The sequence below is a fragment of the Camelina sativa genome, chromosome 11 (genome assembly GCF_030686135.1).
Source record: "Camelina sativa cultivar CO46 ecotype springtype chromosome 11, ASM3068613v1".
Lineage (NCBI taxonomy): Eukaryota > Viridiplantae > Streptophyta > Magnoliopsida > Brassicales > Brassicaceae > Camelina > Camelina sativa.
The window spans coordinates 49,056,890-49,081,856 of NC_141890.1; the positions used below are offsets into that span (position 1 = coordinate 49,056,890).

The 24,967-nt window shown below is 35.8% G+C and overlaps 6 protein-coding genes, 1 long non-coding RNA gene and 1 pseudogene across 8 annotated transcripts; 3 read left to right on the forward strand and 5 right to left on the reverse strand.

Annotated features, from left to right (window-relative positions):
• Positions 1–325: 325 nt before the first annotated feature.
• LOC147935593 (uncharacterized) lies at positions 326–3,432 on the reverse strand. Its single transcript, XM_087473064.1, has 8 exons — positions 3,026–3,432; positions 2,369–2,760; positions 1,961–2,261; positions 1,625–1,855; positions 1,126–1,535; positions 937–1,014; positions 691–765; positions 326–424 (listed from the first exon to the last, which is right to left on the reverse strand). The coding sequence occupies exons 1-8, from the start codon at positions 3,213–3,215 to the stop codon at positions 326–328; spliced, it is 1,776 nt and encodes a 591-aa protein (XP_087329190.1). The 5' UTR covers positions 3,216–3,432.
• Positions 3,433–4,736: 1,304 nt separating this feature from the next.
• On the reverse strand, positions 4,737–7,854 carry LOC104726900 (65-kDa microtubule-associated protein 3-like). 2 transcript variants are annotated; one of them, XM_087476361.1, is made up of 8 exons: positions 7,481–7,854; positions 7,169–7,229; positions 6,879–7,079; positions 6,554–6,802; positions 6,261–6,440; positions 6,042–6,185; positions 5,706–5,969; positions 5,578–5,627 (listed from the first exon to the last, which is right to left on the reverse strand). In XM_087476361.1, the coding sequence occupies exons 2-7, from the start codon at positions 7,211–7,213 to the stop codon at positions 5,820–5,822; spliced, it is 969 nt and encodes a 322-aa protein (XP_087332487.1). In that variant the 5' UTR covers positions 7,214–7,229; positions 7,481–7,854; the 3' UTR covers positions 5,578–5,627; positions 5,706–5,819. The 2 variants fall into 2 exon arrangements, with proteins under 2 accessions (XP_010444163.2, XP_087332487.1); XM_010445861.3 differs by lacking the exons at positions 6,042–6,185; positions 6,261–6,440; positions 6,554–6,802; ... (1 more) ...; positions 7,169–7,229; positions 7,481–7,854 and adding exons at positions 4,737–5,138; positions 5,233–5,307; positions 5,403–5,476 and having other exon boundaries at positions 5,552–5,627.
• Positions 7,855–8,239: 385 nt separating this feature from the next.
• Positions 8,240–8,819, forward strand: LOC147935594 (small ribosomal subunit protein uS19v pseudogene; annotated as a pseudogene).
• Positions 8,820–10,584: 1,765 nt separating this feature from the next.
• On the reverse strand, positions 10,585–11,208 carry LOC147935595 (uncharacterized). The gene is made up of 2 exons (XR_015571227.1): positions 10,870–11,208; positions 10,585–10,744 (listed from the first exon to the last, which is right to left on the reverse strand). It is a non-coding gene; the product is annotated as an uncharacterized LOC147935595 (long non-coding RNA).
• Positions 11,209–11,889: 681 nt separating this feature from the next.
• Positions 11,890–14,008, forward strand: LOC104726904 (uncharacterized). Its single transcript, XM_087475624.1, has 6 exons — positions 11,890–12,169; positions 12,665–12,819; positions 12,982–13,128; positions 13,222–13,374; positions 13,464–13,586; positions 13,790–14,008. Exons 1-6 carry the CDS (start codon positions 12,034–12,036, stop codon positions 13,865–13,867), a joined length of 792 nt encoding a protein of 263 aa, XP_087331750.1. The 5' UTR covers positions 11,890–12,033; the 3' UTR covers positions 13,868–14,008.
• LOC104726903 (uncharacterized) lies at positions 14,001–16,745 on the reverse strand. The gene is made up of 5 exons (XM_010445864.2): positions 16,488–16,745; positions 15,864–15,933; positions 15,566–15,699; positions 14,790–15,251; positions 14,001–14,593 (listed from the first exon to the last, which is right to left on the reverse strand). Exons 2-5 carry the CDS (start codon positions 15,888–15,890, stop codon positions 14,179–14,181), a joined length of 1,038 nt encoding a protein of 345 aa, XP_010444166.1. The 5' UTR covers positions 15,891–15,933; positions 16,488–16,745; the 3' UTR covers positions 14,001–14,178.
• Positions 16,746–20,793: 4,048 nt separating this feature from the next.
• LOC104726905 (uncharacterized) lies at positions 20,794–23,313 on the reverse strand. The gene is made up of 5 exons (XM_010445866.3): positions 22,650–23,313; positions 22,132–22,201; positions 21,645–22,043; positions 21,213–21,547; positions 20,794–21,125 (listed from the first exon to the last, which is right to left on the reverse strand). The coding sequence occupies exons 1-5, from the start codon at positions 22,731–22,733 to the stop codon at positions 20,913–20,915; spliced, it is 1,101 nt and encodes a 366-aa protein (XP_010444168.1). The 5' UTR covers positions 22,734–23,313; the 3' UTR covers positions 20,794–20,912.
• LOC104726906 (glutaredoxin-C1) lies at positions 23,291–24,838 on the forward strand. The gene is made up of 4 exons (XM_010445867.3): positions 23,291–23,637; positions 24,097–24,185; positions 24,353–24,451; positions 24,540–24,838. Exons 1-4 carry the CDS (start codon positions 23,534–23,536, stop codon positions 24,623–24,625), a joined length of 378 nt encoding a protein of 125 aa, XP_010444169.2. The 5' UTR covers positions 23,291–23,533; the 3' UTR covers positions 24,626–24,838.
• Positions 24,839–24,967: the final 129 nt, after the last annotated feature.

The following is a 24,967-nucleotide window of genomic DNA, read 5'->3' on the forward strand; positions in this document are numbered from 1 at the left end:
TCAAATGCAAATTCCATGACAGAAATTTTTCAGAATTAAAACTCTAATATATTGAAGAAAAGCTTGATGACTCAATGGACTTGATCATTGTTGTACATCAAAAGTTAGGCGGATGTTCTGTGGTTTTAAATAAAGAACACTTCAGTAACAGAAAGCTTGAATCCGTCGCAAGTAACTTGTATGCAGTATATTGATTTTAGCCCCAATGATTTAGATAATTTAATTGCACTCAACACATACTACTATACTAAACAGTTACTATTAACTATGGCCTATAATATTCAGTAAATTTGTAAAACAACGTTTAATTTAAACATTACTCTTTCTAGCAGGTTTGAGATTTTCGTCGAGGTCTTTGTCCACGATTAGTAAGACGTGAACGAAGAGGAAAAATATTCCGGAATGCTTTCCTCCCACGTTCTTCCTACAACATGTATATCAAATAATGAAACATGAGCATTTGGTTAAACATGGGACTTTTATTTATTTATTTATTTATCTCAGTCCCTACTATTGAATCTAGAAGCACACTTTCTTTTTTTTCAATGTTTTAGGGTCTTTGTAGCAACAAAACAGAGCCAGTAAACCAATTTCATGCTTCCTATTTTCACATTTGGGGACCCCAACTGTTTTTATGAGAAATCGCATCTATCTGTTGAAAATATTTAGTTATCATTAAGAAAAACTTGCCTGTCGGAGCCAATGCCCTCGATCGTACTCGACTGACTTAGTTTGCTTCTTCAACTTACGTCTCATCTCGTGTACCTACAACATTGTATATGAATGAAACATGAGCTTTTGGAAACATGGGACTTTTTTTTTTTTTTTTTAAATCTCTGTCTCTACGACAGAATCAAGAAGCACACTTTCTTCTTTCAATTAATGTTTTAGGGCCTTTTAGCAGCAAATCTTTAGTTAACATTAAGAAAAACTTGCCTCTCGCCAAGCCTCTGGATCGTACTCGGCCAAATGAACCTTCTCCCTAGGTTGAAAATACCCAATAAAACGACCCTCCTGCTTGACGACGAGAGTGGAAACAGTTAAACAGGTTAATGCTCAAATGGTTCGACAATGAAACAATGTTAATTATGATACAAGGAGACAGAGAGCGAGAGGGATACTTACTTGTTGTGTATGTTCTTCAGTTGAGAGATGCGTCCTGAAATCATCAAGGCTTTCGTAATAACAGAAGCAAATTTCGCAATAAAATACTGAGGTAGATTCACTTTCACTTTTACTGAACTTCTGAAAAACGTGGCTTCTTAACTCTGAACGAATGTGTACTCTGGTCTCTGAAACTGTGCATAAAAATTCACTTTCACTGCAATTCCGAAAGTGTTTTCTTGCCTCTGAAAGAGTGGAAAAACTTTCACTTTTACTGCACTTGTGAGGAACGTGGACACTTGTCTCTGAACCTGTGGCAAAACTTTCACTTGTACTGCACTTGTGAAGAACGTGTTTTCTTGCCGCTGCAACTGTGGAAAAACTTTCACTTGTACTGCACTTGTGAAGAACGTGTTTTTTTGTCTCTGAAACTGTGGAAAAGAAATTATCGTAATTAGTTTAATGGTTATGTCAAACAGTACTGGATGATCGATGAGAGGACAGACAGACAAACAAACACCTGCAAGTAAGCTTTCCCAGAGCCACTCGGCAGAAGTGAGCAGGGCATACATTTTGCGACGCCTCCATGAATAAGCCAGAAAAAGCTTGTGTTTGTGCACTTGTAGTAGCTTGACAAGAGAAATTGAATAGACCGGTTCCAAAGTATTCGTTATGACCATAATAGTAGCCGGAGGAGGATTAGAATCTACCCAAATCTCGATATCTTCATAAATTACAGTGCAGGTGTAAGCTGTTTCAACAAAGGAAAGCAGCCATTGATCAGTAGGCACAGATGAGTATTTTTAAACATTGACTAACATTATGGATAACCAAATGGATAACCAAATGGACTAACCGTAACAGGTATGCACAACATTGACTCCAGTGGAAGAGAGCCCTCGCAGGAGGTGATCAGGGATACGGTTTAGGTCGCCAAAGGCAGTGATGGAGACAGGACCAGAGTAGCCAAGATTCTTGAATGCCGCTTCTAAACTCGGCCGGACCCGACGAGCATCATATCCCTTGGGGGTCGGACATTGAAACAAGTTCCACCACACCGCTATTTGAGCTGTCGCGTATTCAGGCGTCGCCGGGTAGTCCCTTGCCCACTCCTCTGTTACACAGTCAACTACTGTCTCCGTAGGGTCTATAGCCTCCTGCTTGACAGAGAGTGAAACAGAGGTAGTTGCTCAAAATAGGTAGTAGACAATGAAACAATTGATATACAAGTATATATATATATATATAGAGAGAGGATGTGTACTTCTCGTTTATGCTTATAACTCGAGAGATGCTTCCTGAAATTTTCAGGGCTCTGGGAATCGAAGTTGCAAGATTTGCAGTAAAGCCTGGCAGATGATAACTCGCCCGTGTCACTGCACTTCTCCTGAACAAGTGGTGCGCTTCTGGTCTCATCATCCGCGTAGCCTAGTAATCTTTCCCAAAACCACTCTCTACAAGTTTTCAGGATTGTCATAAACCGATACTCGATTGAATAAACCAGAAAAAGGTTGTATAGCGTCCGTTGTTGTAGCCGGGCCAGATCCCAAGCGAAGACAGTGTGCACCTGATTGGATATGATCATCATTGAAGCCGGAGCAGGATTTTGACCTCGCCATTCCACCATATCCGAATACATGACTGAGTTTGTGCTTTCTGTTCCAGCCAGTACCAAGGAGAAAAGGATTAATTTTAGCTATTAACTTACTAACCGTTTGCTTAATTATTTTACTAATTATCATAATATTTGTTAGAAAAACTAAAACCAAAACAGAGCAAAACAAAACACAAAAAGTGAGGTTAAATGTGTAGTTTTGTATGTATATATACTACCGAACCCGTTCACGTAACAGTGCTATTTCCAGTAGGGTAGGGATAGAGGAAATTTAAAATTCAAGAGATCGATAAAATTTGGACTAACCGGGTCTGGTATGTGCAACAGCGACTCCAGTGGAAGAGAGCACTCGCAGGATGTGATCAGGGGTTTGTGTTTGGTCGCCATAGGCAGTGATGGAGACAGGACCAGAGTAGCCAACACTCTTGAATGCCGCTTCTAAACTCGGACGGAAGAGACGAGCATCATAACCCTCGGGGATCGGACAGTCCTTCATGTCCCATAAAGCTATGGTTGTGAGATTAAAGAAAGTGATTAATAAGTTGATAGGACCAGCTCAGTCTAGTTTCATACCAGGGAGGTTGAGCTCTGATAATATTGTGATTGTTCAAGAGGCGGTGCACTCTATGAGAAGGAAGAAAGGAAAAAAAGGTTGGATGCTGCTGAAGTTAGATTTGGAAAAGGCTTATGATCGCATTAGGTGGGATTTCCTTGAAGACACCTTGATTGCAGCAGGTTTATCTGCGGAATGGGTAAAGTGGGTAATGGTGGACCAGTTAAAGATTGCAACAATTGTGTTTGGACAAGAGCTTGATCCACAAAAGAAGCTTGAGATGGAGACGGAGGTGAAATTTTGTTTCCGTGATTCACCCATCGTAATTCTTTCGATGACGGATGAGGAGTCTTGCGAATCAAGATTAATGCCAGCTTTGGATTTTCTCTATTAGAGTTTTTGTTGCATTTTGTTTAGATGATTTAGATGTGTTTTTTTAAAGTCATTATTAAGTGTTTTTAAGTTAATGTTCAAAAAGATTCTGGATACATATGTCGTTTAATAAAATTTAAGACACCCACTAACTAAAATTTCAGACGTGGTTGAAGTCTTGATTCCACCAAATTAACAAAGAGATACATTGTGCAGTTACACTTGGACTTATCAAGTGCTTTCTCAAGTGCCTTGAAATTCTCATGATAGACCGGACACCGATCCACTCCACCACCGTCGCATGAACAGTTGTTTTTGTGGTTCGGCGATTTCTTGCGGCGTCTGTTCTGTACGTCTTCGAGAATTAGCTCACGACGTTCCTCTATAAGGTCCGGTAATATGTGCCAATGAGACAAACCAAAAACAAACCGATCACTATAAGGGCGCTTACCAAATCCACTGTATCCACCGTCAACGCCATTAAGTACTCCCCCTGATCCACACACACACAACAAATTAAATCTAGCTAGCTATCATCAGTTACTAGTGAGCTAAGTTTTGTGTGTTGTTAAGTTGTAAACTATCACAAAATTCATAAAAGTACTTAAGACTGTATAAGCTGATTACTAGTTGTTTATTTTGTAACAGAACGATATGGAGAAAGACATGGCATTGAATTTGATGACGGGGGACAAACTGGTACTGAGAGGTTTGAAATTTTACGGTTTCCATGGAGCGATTCCTGAAGAGAAGACGCTTGGCCAGATGTTTATGCTTGACATAGATGTTTGGATGTGTCTCATAAAGGCTGGTCTATCTGACAACTTAGATGATTCTATCAGTTAAGTTTCCAGCTTTGATTTTCGACCATCGTCCAAATCAAGGTGCAGAGATAGAGAGGTTGTCTAAAAATTTCTCTTATTATGTTTTCCTTTGATGAAGACGCTTGGAACAGTACTCTGGCCAGTCCACTCTGACAAACCTGATTGGATCTCACTTCCATCGCCTTTTTTTTAAAGAAGAACAAGGTTTGTCGAGAATCGAGATATATCATCACAATTATTAGATTTTATGTTTCTTACTAGTCTCATCGAGCTCAAGTACTTTAAAACTTGCTCATAATGGCATCATCACAAATCTAAATCACCCCACTCAAGATTTCATAATCATCATACTTCTTCTTTTATGTGCAAGAAGAACACATGGTTTTAAGCTTCGAATCTCTCTCCCTTTGCTTCATCAGAAATCTAAATCACCCCACTCAAGATTTCAAATTCCCTAAACCTAATTTTATTCTCACATGTTATTGAATCTAAAAAAAAAACCACACTGTCTCTGTTTTGTTTCTTCTCTCTACTCTGTTTTCTTCCTTCAAAGTTCAAACATTGAAACCAAATCTTTCTCCTCCTAGTTTGCTATGCTCCGAAGGCTAGTCTTTGGTTGGTTCATAGTTGCACCACCGGCCTACTTTCTCTGACCCAGCTTATTTGTGACCTACATTACAATAGACGGATCAGCTTTTTTGTGACCTACATTACAATAGACGGATGAGGGGGTGAGTAGAAACAATAGAAGGAATGACAATTACCCGTTCCTGACGCCATATTTCCTCTCTCGTGGCAGCTGTTGACATATACTCCTCAATCTCAGACAGTATACGGACCTAACACATGAAAAAAGAATCAATCACAAATAAGCCAGCTATTAACAATGAAATATCAAAAGTTCATAAGAGAATTTACAAAAATAATTTCATACACCATCGTAGAGAAATTCAATCCCCTTATCTTCTTCCCAAGTTTTTGTCTCCAATATCAGGTTTTTAGACATCCCTAAATTAATTAACATAAAAAGATTAATATTTCATGATGAAAACAGGCATTAATGATTAACAAAGAGTAACTTACCTGGAAGCTTCTCAGCCTTTTGACGATTTTTCTCTATTTCATTACGAAGAGCCGGCAGGTTGAATCGATCTTTATCCTGTAGAGTGAAAAATAAAATATCAGAACATTGTACAGACTTTTTAATAACATTCTCCATAAGATGAAGCCAACTCACAATCTCTTGAGCAGGAAGCGAATTCTCTGCGGTCCAGTGATCTTTCCATTCCTCGTACTTTTTAACCATTCTTTTCCAGCTTATGGTATCATTGGTGATCTTCAAAATTTCTTGTTAAAGATTCTCCAGGTCCAATGTGTCAATTTCGGAATTTGCCAACAAATGTGTGTTCTTGTATAATTTTTTCAGCTCAGCCCTTTTAGCGAGAACAAGTTTATCACTGTTTAGCTTCAGTAATTGTAATCGGTGAACTTCTTCTTCAACCTGTATATATATAGCAACATTTATAATAGATATGATCGGTGTACCAACCCAGAAAAGTTCTATACAACTCACCTCTTTAATGGTAGCTTCAGAGAGACTACCGGCTAGTGCACCACGGTTGGAGTTGGAGATGATATGTTGAAACCTTTGTTGATCTTCTGTGGTTGTTTTCAACAACATCCACAGGCCAGACAAGGTTATTCCCAACTTTCTAATCTGCATCAAACTCAAGATAATCAAACACAAGATAAGAGAAACAACAACAAATCAACAGAGTAATTTATAATATACCCTTTCGATTCTTTCTCTCTTAATTTTCCCCAGTTTTTCAACTGCAGCCATCAGATGATTAGTTGTTTTGTTACTTATGCTTTCTCCTGGGAGATCAGACGCAGTCGGGTCCATTCCAAGTACGGAACAATCTGAGTTCAAAGTACTCCGGAGGCTATTAATCTGCTGCACACGTTCGCTCTGAGTGAAACAATAACACCACAAAAAGAGAGTTAAAAAAGAAAGGACAATCTAATAGGGGTTGTAATAACCAAAGCGAAAAAGAGTCAGATGCAAGTTTAAACCAGGCTCACCTTCTCAGTTTGAAGTTTGTCAAGCTCATGCCAATAATGTGCAAGCTTTATATCAGAGTAGTCCGACAAAGATGCAATCAACGAGGAAACATTAGGACCTCCTACACCTTTCAAGGCAAATTTGATATCCTCAATTTTTAGAAGAACGTCTCTGAACTCGTCCTCTCTTTGATACATCTTACCCTGGAGCTCTTTATATGCATCACGAATAGGTGCAAGCTTCTCGTTCAAGTTCCGGCCTTCTTCAGGCTGTAACATGAAAAGAACGGTAAGTTTAATAATGCATAACCATGGACTCAGTATATCACACCTAAAAGTGTCTTACCTGTCTAGTATATGAGCCCTGTCCCAATTTGTTTATCAGGTCACCTATTTCTGATTCAGTAGAAATTATCTCTTGTATCTTGTCGTCTCTGTCTTCTGTAGCGTCTTTCAGTTTCCTCTTGTACAGTTCATTGCGCTCACGTTCCAGGTCCATTAAAACTTTGTCCACATACCTTGAGCCTCCAATTTCTGCACAAACGTCCTGAAGAAACAAACACAAGAAGATCTTATAAAAAGACTTCACCCAAAATGATAAAGTGAGTAATGATGGTAAGGGAATCTACAAATAACCTTGAGTCTGATTAAGATAGATCCAGAATCCTCAAGCTTAGCCATTTCGAAATGGTTCAAGCTGTTCCGAGAAAAAAAAAAAAAAAAAAAAAGAACCACAAGGTTCTCAAAATTAGCATCTCTATACAATAATTGAAGAACCACACATTCCAATTGCGAAGCAAACAATGGAATTGGAGAGTCGTTAAAGAAATCGATTGAAACCTTGATCGAAAAAAAAAAAAATAAACTGGAGTAAAAGTCGCGAATCAACATATATATTAATCTCGCTCTCAAGTATAACGAAACGAGTTCCGATTACGAAAAACTTGCCTGAAACGGCGAGCTTGTTGACGATTTGCCCAGAACTGATTCCAAAATTGATGGTTGAGATTGTAAGAACAGAGAAACAATGTGTGAAATTTCTGAAAAAGATACTTTACTTGAAACAGATCTGAAGATAGAGAACGAGAAGAATCGCGAAGAAATCAAAAAGGATTTGAGGCACTCATCGAGCAATCCAAGGAGAAATTTGAAGAGAACGGAGATAATAACGAAGATAACGAAGCTCAAAGAAGAAGAAATCAACAAAGAATCGCCATTGATGAAGACGTTAGAGGTCGCGAAGCTTCAAGAATGAGAAAAAAGTTTGTTATGCTCTGATACCATATTAACACTCTAGAAGTGTGAAATAGATTTCTCTCATTAACCGTAAAATGTAGACTTACAAGAGTATATATACAAGTATGGTAGTACTAAGTAAAAGGAAGCTTAGTACCCTGAATATATGTAACTCTATAGTCTATACTATACATTATATATGTTAATAATTAGCTGATTAGGGTTACAGTCTAGAATCCTAAAAGCAACCCTATCTTTCTTGACCAACAGCTGTATGTCGTGAGTCATCGGATAGGAGAGTTCCAGAACTTTGCGTTTGTTACCGTTATTCGTCTTTGTCTTCTCTGTTGACTGTCACTGAAAGTATGTTATTGGACTTGGGCCTTGTTCTCATTTACTTTGTCGAGGCCCACCGAACTAGTTGATGAAAATTCGTGGCGGTGGCGACAAAGGAGAGAACATTCAAGAAATTCTAATTCAGAGGATTCAACGTTGATGCTCTTCTCAAGATGTCAAACTTTGATCTCGCTAAGCTCTTTAACGCTCGTGTTCGCAGGAGGTTCTACAGGGGATTAAAGAAGAAGCCTCTGATTCTGATCAAGAAGCTGCGTAAGGCGAAAAAAGAAGCAAGTGAGGAGAACAAGAAGAAGCCTGAAGCGGTGAAAACACATCTAAGGAACATGATCATTGTCCCTGAGATGATTGGAAGCGTTGTCGGAGTTCATAATGGCAAGAAATTTAACGAAGTCGTGATTAAGCCTGAGATGATTGGTCATTACCTTGCCGAGTTTTCGATGACTTGCAAGAAGGTTAATCACTATAGACCACGTATTTGTGGTTGTGGTTGTTTCCGTCGGTCCACTAGGTTTATTCCTCTTAGGTGATGAAGCAAAAAAGCTCTGTTTTTTTTTTTCAATTTAGAGAGATTTTTACTCTCTTTTTTTCTTTTGGGACCTTTTTGTTTCTGCTTTGTGATTTCTGTCTTCTCATCTTTAGAATATCTCTTAAAGCTTTAAATAAAACTCAATACTATGAAGCGAATTGTGTACAATGACTATGGAGCAAGACGACCATCTCTACTTAACACAAAAGTTTCACTACAAGTAATCCATTTGTTTTGCGTATCATTTGATCACTGCCGTAGATGTTTTAAAACATATATTACTTCGTTGAAATGATATAATTATAATGTTTTTTCATCCCATTTTTTCACATGATCATAAGAACTTGTTATTATTATTTATTATTAGTATTCAACGTTTATAGATTTTCTTTGATATATAGAGAAAACAAAAGTAAAAAAATTCAATCATAACAACTTTCAAAAGTTATCTCTAGCCCCTCTGATTCCTTTCAGCTCTCCACCAGTGTTCGTCCTGCATTAATTGTTACCATCGAAACCATGTTAATTTCACACTATTGACATACACACAAATACAAGTACATACATGAGAGAGGGAGAGGTAGATTTACGGCGAGCGTGAAGAAGATACGCGAAAGGTATTTTTAGGTGGGAGATGCTGGCATTTCTCTTTATAGCACCGGTCGTAGCAACCATTAGTGAAGTTCAGTTTGCATTGAAATTCACATTTGAATGCACATCCAAGACTCGCTTTTTCTTCTTCTTCTCTAGTACTGGCTCTGGCAGCCACCAATACAAAAACGAGCACCATCAGCACCACAACACTCCATTTGTTCTCCATCTTTATTCTTAATCAATTTATTTGGCTTGATAAAATTATAGGGTACATCTATATAGGTTTATAGGTGTATATATATTCAATGAAAATCATCATATCACACATATACAATACCAAAATATGCATTTCTCAAATAGAATGCCATATCAGTAATTATTATTTTTCTTTTATAACAAATATTATATTCCGTTTTACTGTTATTTAATTTTCTGAAATTTGATACCAAATAAATTTAAGAAAAAACAACTAAAGACTAAATTTTTTTAATCTGTGAGAAAATAATTTAACTATATCATAGTTCATGTAAGCTGCCACTTTATTATTATTTCTTAAAAAAAAGAGAGGAAAAGAGAGATTTATTACTGCGAGTGTGAAGTTGCATAGGTGGTGGATGAGATCTACAACTTTTCAAACACCCGTCTAAGCATATCTGATGAAACAATGAATCTCTGCAGGTGCTTGCACATTTTGTTTCACATGAAAGATTTGCTGATTCTCCTCCAATGGCAGCCATCACAACCAAAACGAACACCATCATCACCACACTCCATTTGTTCTCCATCTTTCTTCTTAATCTATATGTCTACCCTCAGAAATATATATGTAGTTCATTGAAAACTGTCATAGCATCTACATATATATATATAGATAATCAACACATTCATTATAGTTAAAAATACGTTTAATTAGTCAAATAAAGCATTATCATTTCAACAAACAAAATCAAGTTTCCTTTTAAGTCAAAATATTATTCAATATTCAAAGATCAAACAATTTTAAATTACCAACTTTCTTCCTATATATAATATTTTTACGATTTAAATTAAATTATTACTATGTTGGTATTAAATATGGTCAACAGTCAATACAGTTTATTATCAACAACTTGTTTTAGTTTGAATTGTAAAATAAAAAATAAAAAATAAACAAGCGAATCAATTATACTTTCAAAGTGATATTTGGTATACAAAATAATATAGAATAAAATACTACCTAATTTATTCCTAAATTAAATCATACCATAAATTACAGTCAAATCAAAATCAAAAATTATCTATGAATATTGTAATTTCATTTGTTAAATTTTGATATTTTCTATATTTTGATTATTCTCTATTTTTAAAGTTACTTTTAAAAATCTTATAAAATTTTGTTACATATCAAAAGGTAACGATTTGTTTTTACATAGAGAAATAAAAATAAATCGAGCATGAACAATGAGAAACTATCTCTAGCACTCTATGCATGCATTTCTTCCATCCCTTTAGTCTTCATCCTACATTAAAACCACATAAACCATGTCAACTCACTATACACAGAAGTATATACATATATGATATTGATATATATATATATATATATATAGAGAGAGAGAGAGAGAGAGAGAGAGAGAGAGGTTACTGCGAATGCGAAGTAGATTGAAAGGTACTACTACTCGGTGGAGGATGCTTGCATAGCTTGTTATAACAGATTTAAAAGCAGGTCGGAAGTGTGGGGACGACTCGGCGGCAGTGTGTTAAACACATCTGTTCACATGGAGTCGTCATTGCTTCTCCTCCAATGGCAGCCATCACCACCAAAACCAAAACCATCATACCACTCCACTTGTTCTCCATATCTCTCTTCCTTAATCAATTTCTTTTGCTTAAAGAGTTATATGCATATATTTGATAGAAACTCTTCATATATATATAGAAGAAAAGGTCAAATCTTTGTATTGCTTCAACAAGTTTATTTTTCATTGAAAAACTGTCATTGTATCTACATATATAGTCAACACATTTATTATAGTTAAAAAATATGTTTAATTAGTCAAAAAAAAAACATTATTATTTCAACAGGAAAAATCATTTTTATATTTTTTAAGTCAAAATATTATTTAATATTCAAAGATCACACATAGTTTAAAAGTACCAACTTTCTTTCTATATTATAAATCTTAAAATATTTGTATGATTTAAATTAAATTATTACTTTCTTGGTTTTAAATATGGTCAATACAATTTAATAATTTATTATCAAAAAATTCTTTTAATCTGAATAATAATTTTAAAAATATATATAAATAAGCAAAATCAATTATACTTAAGTCAAAATACTATTTAAAATACAAAAATAATATAACATAAAATATTACCTAATTTATTCCTAAATTAAATCATACCATAAACTACAGTCAAATCAACATCGAAAATTATCTATGAACGTTGCGATTTCATCTGTTAAATTTTGATTTTTCTACGATTTTAACCACTCTATGGTCGGTCTAGTAAATCGAGACGTTGAACCGAACCGGATCCGAACGGGGATCCGAGACCCTGAACCGGATCCAAAACCTGATGAAGACCCGTACCTGTGTGTATAAGAAACAAGAGTCTATAAAAGGGTGAAGTAAAAAAACCTTATGCCTCTCTTTTGCTTCTCTATAAATCCGCAAGATTCCAAATTCCGAACTCACAAATTCTGAATTCTTTACTCTGTGGTGAGCAAAGCCCAGATTTTTTTAATACTTAATTTCTGAAATTCAAAATTCCAAAGAGTAAAAGTTCCTTTTTTTTCCCATCAATGTCGATCCGTTTCGGCTCAACCCTCGTTGCTGCTTCAGTCAATTTCAAAAATTCGACGAATTTGAGCAGTAATCGATCTCGAAACTTCAGATTCTCTGTCCGAAGTTGCGTTTCTGAATCCCAACATGCTCACAAGAGAGAGAGAGAGAGAGAGAGAGAGAGAGAGAGAGAGAGAGAGAGAGAGAGAGAGAGAGAGAGAGAGAATCATGAAAATTGGATGAATGTTACTTACGAAGAAGACGTTACTTGTTTTTAATTTCTTACGCAATGGGTTTCTTCTCCGTATATGTCTTTCTGCTTTCTCGTGTGTTGTCTGATGTCCTCTGTTTCAAGTTGTCCTCTGTTTTTTATAGCTCTGTCTGAGGGCCCAAAAAAAAAAGACTTAGTCTTTTGCTTATGTGGTCTCAGGATTGGGGTTCTTAAGTTCCAATATCCACTGCTAACTAATATAGCAAGATTTTACATATACTAGCTGCATTTCAAGATTAAATTCCTTTGTAGTTTGGAATTGTGATGTTACTAAAGATATCATTTTAGAACATTACATTGATTGTTTAGACTTACAGAATTGAGTCTTCTGAGGGAAGAATTGTTTGATGAATTTTTTTGTGTTGTGAAATTTGTGGTGCAGCTAGTTTTGGAAGTTAAAGAACGGCTTGCCAAAGATTGTACTAGTCTTCCAATTGGTAAATACGGAAGAGATGATGAGGAGATGATTCTTTGGTTTCTGAAAGATCGGAGATTTTCTGTTGATGAAGCCATTGGAAAGCTAACAAAAGCTATCGTATCCTTTTTCCTTGTATATAGTATCTTCACCATAATCTAGAAAAGTTTCCATAGATATGACTTTTATGCAGAACCTGGTAGAATCAAATCACGCGTTGCTTTTTGTTTTGGTAATATTGATAATGTCAGTTTCTACGTGATCCTTTACCTGAAAGCTTAGAAATGGCGTCACGAGTTTAAGGTAGATGAGCTATCTGAAGATTCTATCAAAGCAGCTACTGACACAGGAAAAGCCTATGTCCATGGTTTTCTAGATGTTAAAGGTCGACCTGTGGTTATTGTAGCTCCTGCTAAGCACGTCCCCGGGGTAAGTTAGACACCATTTTTATAAAAAAAAATATTATGTTTAAGCCAGTAATGCAGTTTTAGGATAACTGTGAAATGTCTGGTGTTTTTGCAGCTGCTTGATCCTATAGAAGATGAAAAGCTTTGTGTGTTCTTACTTGAAAAGGCTTTGAGTAAGTTACCAGCAGGACAAGACAAGATACTTGGGATATTTGATCTCCGTGGATTCGGATCTCAGAACGCAGATCTTAAGTTCTTAACTTTCCTGGTATTCTTATCTTCTTACAGTGTAAATGGTTTGGTATCTAGTGAATGAGAAAAAGACAATTCTTTGATCTTACTGTTTTCTTCTCGCAGTTCGACGTATTTTACTATTATTATCCAAGCCGGTTGGATGAAGTCCTTTTCGTAGATGCTCCATTCATATTCCAGCCAATTTGGCAATTCACCAAACCGTTGGTGAAGCAATACGCTTCTCTGGTAACTTCCATTCCAAATCACTTAAGTTTTGATGTGTCATTTCTAACTATTATCTTCAAAATCCTTGGTGTGGTGGCATTACTAGCTTTTTAGCGCATAGGGTTATTATTTCCGGTTAAGCTCAAGTCCTATTTGATTTGTGGGTTTGCTCAGAGGATCTGTTGTTATACTAGATGGATTTATCTAGTTTGCTTTATGTGAAGGTCAAGTTTTGCTCCGCAGAGACTGTGAGAAAGGAGTATTTCACTGAAGAAACATTACCATCAAACTTCGGGAGCTAAAGTGGTTATAAGAGACCTTCAATTATAAGAGATCTTCAAACACTAGTTGTTTCTTCTTTTGTCGTGTCTCTAGATATGTCGATACAAATGTGTATAGATTATTGATTCTAAGTTGAATTAAAGGGAACCTCGATAGTAAAATAACTCATTGTAAAACCTCAAAAAAGGTAACAGTATACATAGAGACAACAGCATAAACATGAAAAGCCTCCTAAAATTAAGAATGAAAAAAGGGTAAACAAAACACAGAGAGATAGATCATAGAGAAGCCCTGAGAAGTCAGAATTTGAGAGGTTCTATGTTGCAGAGCTTCAAATCAGGTTAGCCCTCTTCAGGAATCTGATAGTTCTGCAGTAATAAGGCCATACAGATTCAACAAAATCCAGGTATTTCTCAATGATCCATTCTTGGAACTGTTTCAGTTTGGTGCCTGTGAGCTCTTTGTAGTCTGTGTTCTTGATGGCCACCACTGGTCGAAACAAAAGAGCTTTCACGTCGTCTTTGAGCTTTCCATGGGCAATGTAATGGTATGCTACAAGGTAATACGATGGTAAGTTTCTTATCATCTTGATGGTTTGGTTGAAGCAGAAGGCGTAAAGGGCACATAGTCCTTGGAGCATTTTGATATAAAGTGCGACAATCAAGGGACCGGCCACCCACATTGGGGATAACTCCTTTGTAACTTCAGTTCCATAGATCGCGTTAACAGCTAGGAAAGCTGGAACACTGCAAAATGGTCAAAGTAAAATAGTATAAGTGATACACATAAAGGAATTTGGATTAGAAGGTGGCTGTGACTCTCTTGAATCTTCGTTAGAACAGTTTTCGATCAGAAGTTTACATCTAGTTGATTTTCTACTATCAAATCTATCTGTTACCACAACAAACAAAGGTAAAAAGATGCTATGATGCTGGTACTTACAATAACAGTAACGGAATCTTGATAGCTGCATCTAGACTCCAAAACCAGGACCAAACTGTATTTTTTGTACTCTGGAGGCTTTCTGTTTTCTGGATTTCTGATTCAGTTTCTGGATTCGTCGTTTGTGGAACCTGTTCTCCTCCCAAAGCCTCGTCAATCACTTGAATAGGTGATTGTGTGCGCAGCATTGTTAACCATTTCTTAAACAGTTTCTGGATAGCAGGTTGCCCTGAGACTGAATCTTCTGTTTCTGAGGTATATGAAAACGAAGTGTTTTGTGCCTTTGGAGAGCCGTTCACATTATTTTCGTCATCATCTGAGCGGTAAGATAGCTTGACCGAGTTATTTGTAACTTTCTTCCCACCCTCACTTCCTCCTGATTCATTATTTTGGATGCCACCTTTGAAAGATGTAACTCTGAAAGTTTTTGCTTTCAATCCACCATTGCAAGGGGACCCTAAACTGCAAAAGAGTTTTCACAGAATTTCATGATTCTGAGAATCAATTGCAAAGGGAACTATATATGAGCTATAACTTAATATCTATATGGTTTCCTAAGGGATCCAAAGTCTATTATGGAGTACACCAGATCCTATGCAGTAACCGTTCTCAGTATCTAACAAGGAATCTATTAGCTAACAGTTAGGTCTCAGCCTATAACGAGGCACATTTCCATCCAAAATATACAAATATCTACCTTCCACGAGAGTACTTAAAGAGTGTGAGTCTCAAACTAAGCAGTACCTAAGCAGACACTTGTTATGTGGGATTCTCACCTAAAACAACATCGTTGCTTCAATCGTAAATGCTTGTCCTTCCTCTCAACAAAGTGCACAGTCGTAACAGGTCTCCTTAAACTCAAGCCTCTGGTCCATGTTGGTGAACTCCAAGGAGACAAGACATGTGAACCCTACACGTGATAACACGGGGATGGTAAACATCTATATTTCTAGAGTGACAAGTAAAAAAAAGCCTTCACAAGAGTGAAACCGAAGGCACAACCGTTTGCAAACATGAACATTACAGAGATACAAAGACACATGGAATTTAGGACTTTTAAGATCGATATCATACCTGCAATTTATGGGTTACCAAAACCATTGTCTCTAGCTGAGCAGTAAATCATTTACTCAAAGGTCACAGTCTGTCCATCATTTACAAACCAACAACTTTAGTTACTTAATATTGCATATGTAGCAACTAGCAACGACAATAAAACCAAGAAAATCATAGGTTTGCCAAATTCTAAGAAACTATCCAAGAAGAGAATTGGATTGGAGGCAACGTAAAGGATTGAAATAGATGAGTGTAACCTCCAAAAATGATCAAATCACAACATCAAAATGCAATTCCATAGACAACTCAAAACAAAATTACTTAACTTGAACGAAGCAGAGCAAAAAAACCGAAATAAGATAACCTCGTTAGCTAACTCAAAATTCATAAATTTTCCAAATTTTGAATCCGCTAAGCTACAAAACACCATTCTCCAACAACAAATTCTCCAAAATCAGATTAGATTACACTAGAGCATAAATCTAAAGCGCAACCACAATAAACCTGGAAAAATCCTCTGGGTTTTGTTCCCTTAACAAACGAAACATATCGACCAAGAAAAAAAGTACCCAAAATCCATAAAAAAAGAATAGAATACAGCTGCGGAGAAATTGAGTGAGAAAGGGGAGCAAAAGAACCGACCTCAATCATGGAGCTCCTTGTCTTCGTCCGTGAGAATAAGAGAGAAAGGTAGAGAATTTGTCGAAGAGAAGGTAGGAATAAGCAAAAGGGTAAGAACCCTATTGAAAGCTTTGAATCAAAAAAGCAATGAGAAAGATTGGAGTTTGAGAGGGAAGGAAGAAAGGGGCGGATAGAGATGATAGAGAGAAAAAGAGAAGAAGGGATTTGAAAAGATATTGGAAGAGAAGATTGATTTCATCAGGCAAAAGCGGTTTAATCAAAGGTTTTCTTATACCAAACACCTTCTAAACGGCGTCGTTTCCTTCTCCATTAAGTCACAAATTGATTTTCCATTCTGTAGTCAAAATAATCAAATAACGAAAACATCTAAATAAAATATAATGATTTTTTTAAAATTTTATTATATAAAGTTTGATGTCAAAATTATTCATTAACAGGATCATGACATGTGTTTATGTCAATTGTATTATTCAGATATTAACATATATTAATTTTAAATTTATTAAAGTAATAAAAAATAAAAATGTAAAAACTCAAAACCTACCATAAAAAGTTTTATATAAAAATAAAATAGAGAAAATTTATTTAAAATATTTCAACAGTTTTAAAATTTAGAAAAAATCATTATAAGAAAAATATATATATATATATATATCATAAAATTCGAAATTATAATATTGTTTACTTATTTTAATTTTAAGTTGCTAATTTTACAAGAAAAAATATTACTTTTTATATAAGAAAAAAAAGATTGTGAAAATTATACAATTAATTACTGTTTCTAAAAAAAAATGTAAATACTCACCTTTACACAAAGAAAAATATTGTTGAAAAAAAACATAAAAAAAAAATAGATTGTCTCATATTTTTTTCACCAATCAAATAATTTATTCAAAAAGACTGCTATTGTAATATATAAGATTAACATATGAGTTTTTGTAACTACACAAATGTTAAAGTAAAGAGACATATAATATATTCTTTAATGTGTTCATAAAGACAATTTGTTGGTAGTAGTAAAGACTAAAGAATATATTTTAACAGTAAAATATATTTGTGTGTACAAATACACTTTTAGTGGTGATGTAGATATAAGATTTGTAAATGGATATACATTAGTGTATTATAGCAAAAAAAACAACTATTTTCTATAATTAAAAGTTTATTTCTTTACTTTATATATTGTTTTTACTTACGAAAATAACTAAATATTTATTCTTTGTTAAATTTAATTTTATTTTAATAACTTTGAACTCATCTACATATATTTTCTTTAACTAAAAGTGTATCTATTTACTGTTTTTTTACAATCAAACTATTAAAAGAAAATTTCTCGGTTAGCTGCCCAAACCGGAGGGAAATGATTTATAAAAGAAACTTCAAAGATAAGAGAACACGAAGCACGTGCAAGACAATCTGCTTTCGTATTTGACGCACGCGGGATCCAAGAGATGGAGAATAGTGTAAAAGACTCCAACGAGTTAAATTCATCGAGCAAGTTGAAGAAGGACGACCAATATTCAGAAGACTGCACCATAGTGAGTAACTCAGCACAATCAGTATCAAAATATTGACAAGTGATCCCTTCAACACGTATCCGCTACTTGGCCCTTAACAACAAGGTTCGCTCCTCACCAACGCAACAACACCAACCCAATCATGAATGCACATTGGTTGCTTTCCAAGAACCATCAATCTGACAACAAGGTGAAGAAACCTGGACATCTGAATACGAAGATGGAGCTGACATGACTGTCGTAAAAGAGAGCGCCTATTTCCAGGCTAAATTATCGCCAAAGTCTGAGTAATTATATCATTCGCCTTTATCTCTTAACCTTGATTTTTTGGCCTTCTAGACTGCCCATAAAATCCATGATAATTGAAGAAGTTAATCAGGATCACCCTGTTGAGAGGCATCCCTCCAGAAAACAAAATCCAAATTCGAGTACACCGACTCATATGGTAAACCCTCTGACATGACCGGAGTCAGAGATAAATCCCAAACTTCACACGAACGAGAACATTCAAAATAAAGATGTGATTAATAATTTCAACCGTAGAGTCACATCTTTTACATCAAATATCACATTGCATACTTCAGTGTATCTATTTACTTACTAAAAATATTTACTTTATGTTCTTTGATAAATTTAATTTTATTTTAAAAATTATAAACCCGCACATGAGGCAGGTCCTAATCTAGTTAAATATAATTTCCACAACAACGACAACAAAAAGACTCTTTACATTTAGTGATGTTTTGTTTCTTCTAATTATATTTTCAACATGAAATAATATTTTTCGTAATCATTTTAAAAAATAGAGAGAAAACAACTTAAATCCCTCGGTTCCTAGCTATTCTTTCAAACTATCCCATGTTGAAGCCTGAGCTCAAAGTCCTTTCAATATATGACACTTCGATCATAATCATGTTGTACTACGGCCCTGTTGAATTTAAAATTTTGTCATCAAAAGCATAGTAACTTCCCTGAAGCTTGCAAGAAAGAGAAGAGTCTGACGCATACTTTTATCATCTCCTCTGATAACTTACGCTTTCTCTAGCTACTGTTTGCTTTGTGAAGTAACTAAAAACAAGAAAACGTTAGAATCTTGGTAAACAAAAAATACACCAAGCCCACTGACCTTAAGGTCTATATTCCTTGTCTCATCTATTTTTTAATGAGTTTTTTGTTTTGTTTTTTGGATGCTAAAAATTTACAAAATAGTGTGATTACTAACCGGATTTTGAATCCAGTCTTTGATCGTCAGAGATTCCTCCACAACTCCACAAATCCAATTTGTTTCCGCATCATCACGTAGGTTTAACATTCAATGTTTTAAATCATCTTTTAAGATAGTTTTTAAATTTTTGATTTTTCTTTTCTTTCTTTTTGGATTTAATAAAGCTTTTGTAATGAACCAAAGAGAACCTATCAATCCAACAAGTTGTGGTCGGATGGTTATTAAGTTGGGAAAAAAGTATGACAACTCTTCATGCTTTGAGATTGATTTCAAATTAGCATGAAATAAATTTACTGCAGCTTAACCTGATGACAAGACTTGCGAGAAACTCCTCTTTAAGCTAAGGGAGGGACCTTACAGTTACAAATCGACTTTGTATTATACAGCTTACAAAACTTGAGAGGAAACACAAATCAAACCAATTAAACCGAAATCGAAATTGGAAAAGAAAACAATTAGATTAGTAACCAAAATGAACCGGGAACATCAAGTTGCTGAATTGTTTATTGACCGGGCAGCAGCTGCCCAAAATATCCCAATTTCCTTTGAACATGCCGTCTGCCCGCTGACCAAACAGATGTCCTTCTTTTCTTAGAAAATAAATTTCCATTTTTATACTATTTCCATTTATATTTATATTTCAACCGACTAAAAGACACCATTGACCTAATTTCCCAAGCCTTCTTCTATATAAACCAAACCTCCTCTTGCATATTAATCCTCTCATAAACTTTAGAAGCCTCCTTTGTGTCTCCTCCTTATTCGATTCCATGTCTTTCTATCTTTTTCTTTCTAGGTTTTAGCCTACTATATACGTTTTGCTTGTCTCTTACACGTTATTGATACTTGTCATAAGATAGTATCCATTAATAGTTGGATAACAGATCTGAATCTTATGCTTAAAAATGTCACAAGTTTTGTTTTTTTGTTTTTGTTTGGTGCGTTCTATAGTTCTTTTTGTTCAAAATCTTAGATTTTGCTAGTTTGGTTGAATCACTACTTGTCCATTCCAATAGTAGCTACAGTTTTATGTCTTTCTTAGTCAAGATAGTAATCTTTTGAATGAGATATGTGCAAAAATCTTCCATCCGCATGTCATGACTCTTTCGTAGGCAGAGCGGCCATCTTTTGCATAGATTGATTTATAAAGTGCCTCATTTCATGTTTGACCCTTCGGTGTGTAAAAGATCGCGATTTCAATATCTTTTTAGTAATATTGAAATCGATTTTTTACCTTATGGCATACATTATTACCATTACATATTTTTAACCCGTTGTTTTTTGAACGTTGTTTTTCTTGAGCGATGTTTGTGTCCAGTGCAGTGGTGCTACATGGGAAATAAAATTTAAAGTGTAAATGACTAACACTTCCCTTGATTGACTTATTTCTTGGATATTCACATTCCCCTAAAAGTAAAGATATCGTAACTATTTTCGGAAGAAAATCCAATTTCCATAAATTGAAGAGCTTTGGACACTTTTCCAATTACTATATGATTCCAAGAAAATGTGTTGGTGGACTGGAGTCACATTAAGCACTTCTCAAAGCATCTGGAAGCATAAATTTGTTCTTTCAACAGTAGGAGTTTCTCTTCACTTAAAGAACTTGAAACAGATGTGTTATATATTTCTCTGTAAAAATTTGAACTGGACTGTAAAAAAGCAAGAAAGCTGTTTAATACATCAAGACTGGGTCTGGGAAGGTGATGATAACCACATGAGGAAACTTGATATAGACCAAATTGAAATCACACCTAAAACCTGTATCACATTCAAAAGTGTACCCAGCGATTTCTTGATTGCCAGATTATTAACAGTTGACTCTGCTCCTTTAACCGTAAATGACAATGCTGTTACTAATTGTGCCGCTCTGTTCAGCTGATGTAGTCTGTATACCTACAAAATCAATAAAGGTTCCTTCAAAAATGTGTTAAAGTGAGATATTTTAGAAGTGTTTGGTTTTAAAGAGAGTGATTTACATACCTGAAAGATGATGGGGATGACAGGAGATGATGGAGAATTGCGGTATCTAGCATACTGTTCAAATGCAAATTGAACAACGATACCAACAAGGTACGGTGCAAGAGTAGCAGATGCTGCAGGTCCAGTCCATGGCCAGACGAATCCCATTGTCACCATTGGAATCATAAGACTAAGCACTAATGTTGCTACAGAGGAGATTCTTTGTCCTAACTGAGAAGGATTGGTTCGGTTCTGAGGAATAAATCCGGATGATTTTCTTGAACGGTCTATTATCATAAGAAAAGCAGCAACTCCACAGTAGAAGAGAGCCTCAGTGAAGAACAGTATGAGGAAGTCTGCATATAGAAGAATATTAATTCAATGACTGTGTCTCTGCAATTTTGGAGGAGAAAGGTCAGAAGTAAATCGAAAAAGGGAGAAGCAAGAATTAACCTGTGAGCAAAGAGTCTTCAAAAACTGCTGAGACTATTCTTCTTAAGTAAACCGGAGGTAAAATGAAAGATGAAACTAAGACAGCAGGACCAATGAGCCAGAGAAGGCTTCCCCATGTGCTTTTGGCTTCAAGAGGGACAATGATATTATTCTCGGTTTTATTCCGTTGATTATAAAACGAAATGAAACCCGGTTTGCCGTCTCCATTGTATGAGATATTGGAACTACTGTCTTGAGGCGGAGCTTCAGGACCAGTTTGGTGACCTACTGTTTCTAGATCGTCGGGTGGTTGGTCAGTGTATTGGAACTGGTCTTCTGCAGTAGCAAGAGGCAAATAAGCTCTCTTTTGGGAGATTTCTCTTGGTTTTTGGTCTCTGAAGGAAAGGTGAAGAGAACTAACTGCTCATAATGAGTGAAACACGATCAGAAATCTTACTCACAAATCATAACTCATACCTGAAAGCGGAAAAAGACTAAAGGGGCTTACTTTGATCACGTTTAAGGTGCAGAGGATGGTAATAATGGAGATGAGCAGGTTGATGCCTTGATGAAGGAAACTGGAGTTTTGAAAAGGTGAAAGTCAGCAAAATATCCATAAACATGGCGGTAAGAAGACTGAGAAACAGCAGGTAATAACTACATAACAACAACAACAAATGAAACAAACACTTGATTTCATCCCATCATAAACTAATAAGCATATTGATCAGATGAAGTTCAGATAATGTAGAGAGAACAGAGATTGCATTGTCCGAATCAACTTTTAAGTTCGAATTGCTCTTTAACTTCACTTCAAACTCACTGATATTTCAATGTCACAACCAAAGTGTTCCTAGCTATAGATCACATGAATTTTGAATAACAAAATTGGTTCTCACTCTCTCAAACCACATTATCTAAACGAACAGTACAAGAAACATATATCCAGACAATACATTGGGAGCAAGAAACACAGATGCAGCATAGAAGAAACTCTAAGAAAGATTGATTACAAAAGTGTGTTACCTGAAAGGAATTGCGAGGTTGAAAAGGTGAGAAAAAGGAAGGAATCACAGAAGAAGCCGAGGAGGACACTAATTTAGCAGCCATGACCGGTGAAGGATGAAGAAGCAATACACAGTTGATGCCACTTAAACCCTAGCCGAGCAACAAGGGTTTGATCTATTCTATTTATCACATAAACGGGCAAAACCCCATGATATAGATAAACACGAATTCCTCAAGTTTCCCACAAAGACAAAAACTTTCGCACAAAAATCAAACCTTTTCTCCGCTACGGAAAGAGAAGCAGAGAAACAAAATTTGAAAACTTTCCGAGAAATTAAAGAGAAAGGCTATTTGGGGAAAGTGAGGAGAGCAATGGCTTGGGCTTAGCTCAGGGATTGTTGGATGTATGTATTATTCATTTGAACAAATCTCCATCTTACACAGACCTGTCTAGGTTTCTCTTCTCTCTTGTGTTCTAAAATCCAAAAAGTTTTGTCTTTTGTTCTCTTACCTCTACTACTTCACAGGTCAAATCAATTTCTTTAAATTTGGACCCGGTCAGAATCCGGTCCGAGTTTGATTCTGAAGTCAGCCTCTTTAAAATCCGAACTAAACCGGATAAATCACGATATGAAGAACCGGACGGAACCGGTCGATTTGTGGTTTGACTGAATGCCATAGTCTTTTCTCCTCGCCGTCACGATTCTTCGACTTCTTGTTTGGTTCCTTTTTTAAAAAAGTAAACGACAATATCCGAATTCGATTCGTTTCTTCAATTCCTTGGTTTAGCCAGCAAAGATTGGCACGAAACAAGAGCTGAAGACATCTGTTGTAGGTATTGTCGCTGTGTCCGATTTCTGGTGGATCCTTAAAAAAGATATAGTCTTTCGCAAAGAGAAGAAATGGGTTCTATGTTCAGTGCAAACCGATTGAGCAAGGAAGAGATGGAGGTCACCATGAACAAAGCCAAAGAGATCGTCTCCTCGTACCCTGTCGTTGTCTTCAGGTCTTTTTAGTACTCGGACTTTCTTTTTTGTTCTTCTTAAGTTTTCTCAATGATTGTGTATTTGTTGATGATTTGGGTATTGTTGGAGATGTTATTGTCCACCTTCTTAAGATGTCTCTGAGGTTTTGTTTTATCGAAAGCTGGAGTCTTTTACCATGTAGAAAAGCCAGTTCTCAATTTTAAAAGTAGTTAGATGTAGCTGTAAAAGATAACAGTATTGGATCCAATTCTCAACTTTTGGGAAGCTAGGGATCATCACTAGTTGACTAATTGTCGAATTCTTTTAAAATCTTACTGTTTTTTTTACTAAGGGTCTGCCTAGTTAAATGCTGTTAACGGTTGAGCTTCTATGAATAGAATGGATCCGTGCAAGCTACTAATGGGGTTTCAGAGTTTTCCGTTTGCTCCCACTCTTTCAGCTTTTTGAGTCTTAGTTTTGATCCATGTTCTCTTTTGCAGCAAGACTTATTGTGGTTATTGCCAGAAGGTGAAACAGTTGCTGACAAAGCTAGGAGCAAGTTTTAAAGTATTTGAGCTCGATGAGATGAGTAAGAAACCAAATCCCCTGTCCACTCAATACCTGTAGTAATGATATCTTGTTTCTAGTTTTCTCATGGAAAAGTTATGGATATGATCTCTAGAGAAGCACTGTTTCATTATTAAGACGTACTGAGAGAATCTCTAATACTGTGGTTTGTGGTATCTTACTCAACAGGTGATGGAGGTCAGATCCAATCAGCTCTGACAGAGTGGACTGGACAGAGCACAGTTCCAAACGTCTTCATCAAAGAAAAACATATTGGTGGATGCGATAGTAATAGAAAACTAGAAAAAGCTCTCTACACCTTGATTAAGTTTTCAGGTCAAAATATCTAAGTAACTGTTCATTTTGGGTTTTGCAGAAGTGATGGAGAGTAACAAGCAAGGCAAGCTCGTGTCTTTACTTACTGAAGCTGGTGCTATAGCCAATAACTCTTCCCAGCTTTGATGAAACTCGAAACCAGCGTCTTACTTAGGACGACAAAGATAAAGTATGTGAAGAAGAATGTCATGTTTTAAATCATGAGAAACGTATGTGTGATATAATCAAATAAAGAAGGATCCTTGTCCTTGTTTAACTCTGTTTTACACAATAACATCAAAAGTGTGCTCTTCACGTTGCTGGTGTTTGGTTAATGGGAAAATTGATTCTGAGTAAAAAGCTGTTGGGAGTTTCTAGACCACTGGGGGTATTGCTTTGTGTTATTATTATAGAAAGACTTTTTTACTTCTGAAGTTGACTTCGTACAAATGTGCTAATTTAACTAAAATCCAATCTCGAAGCAATTTG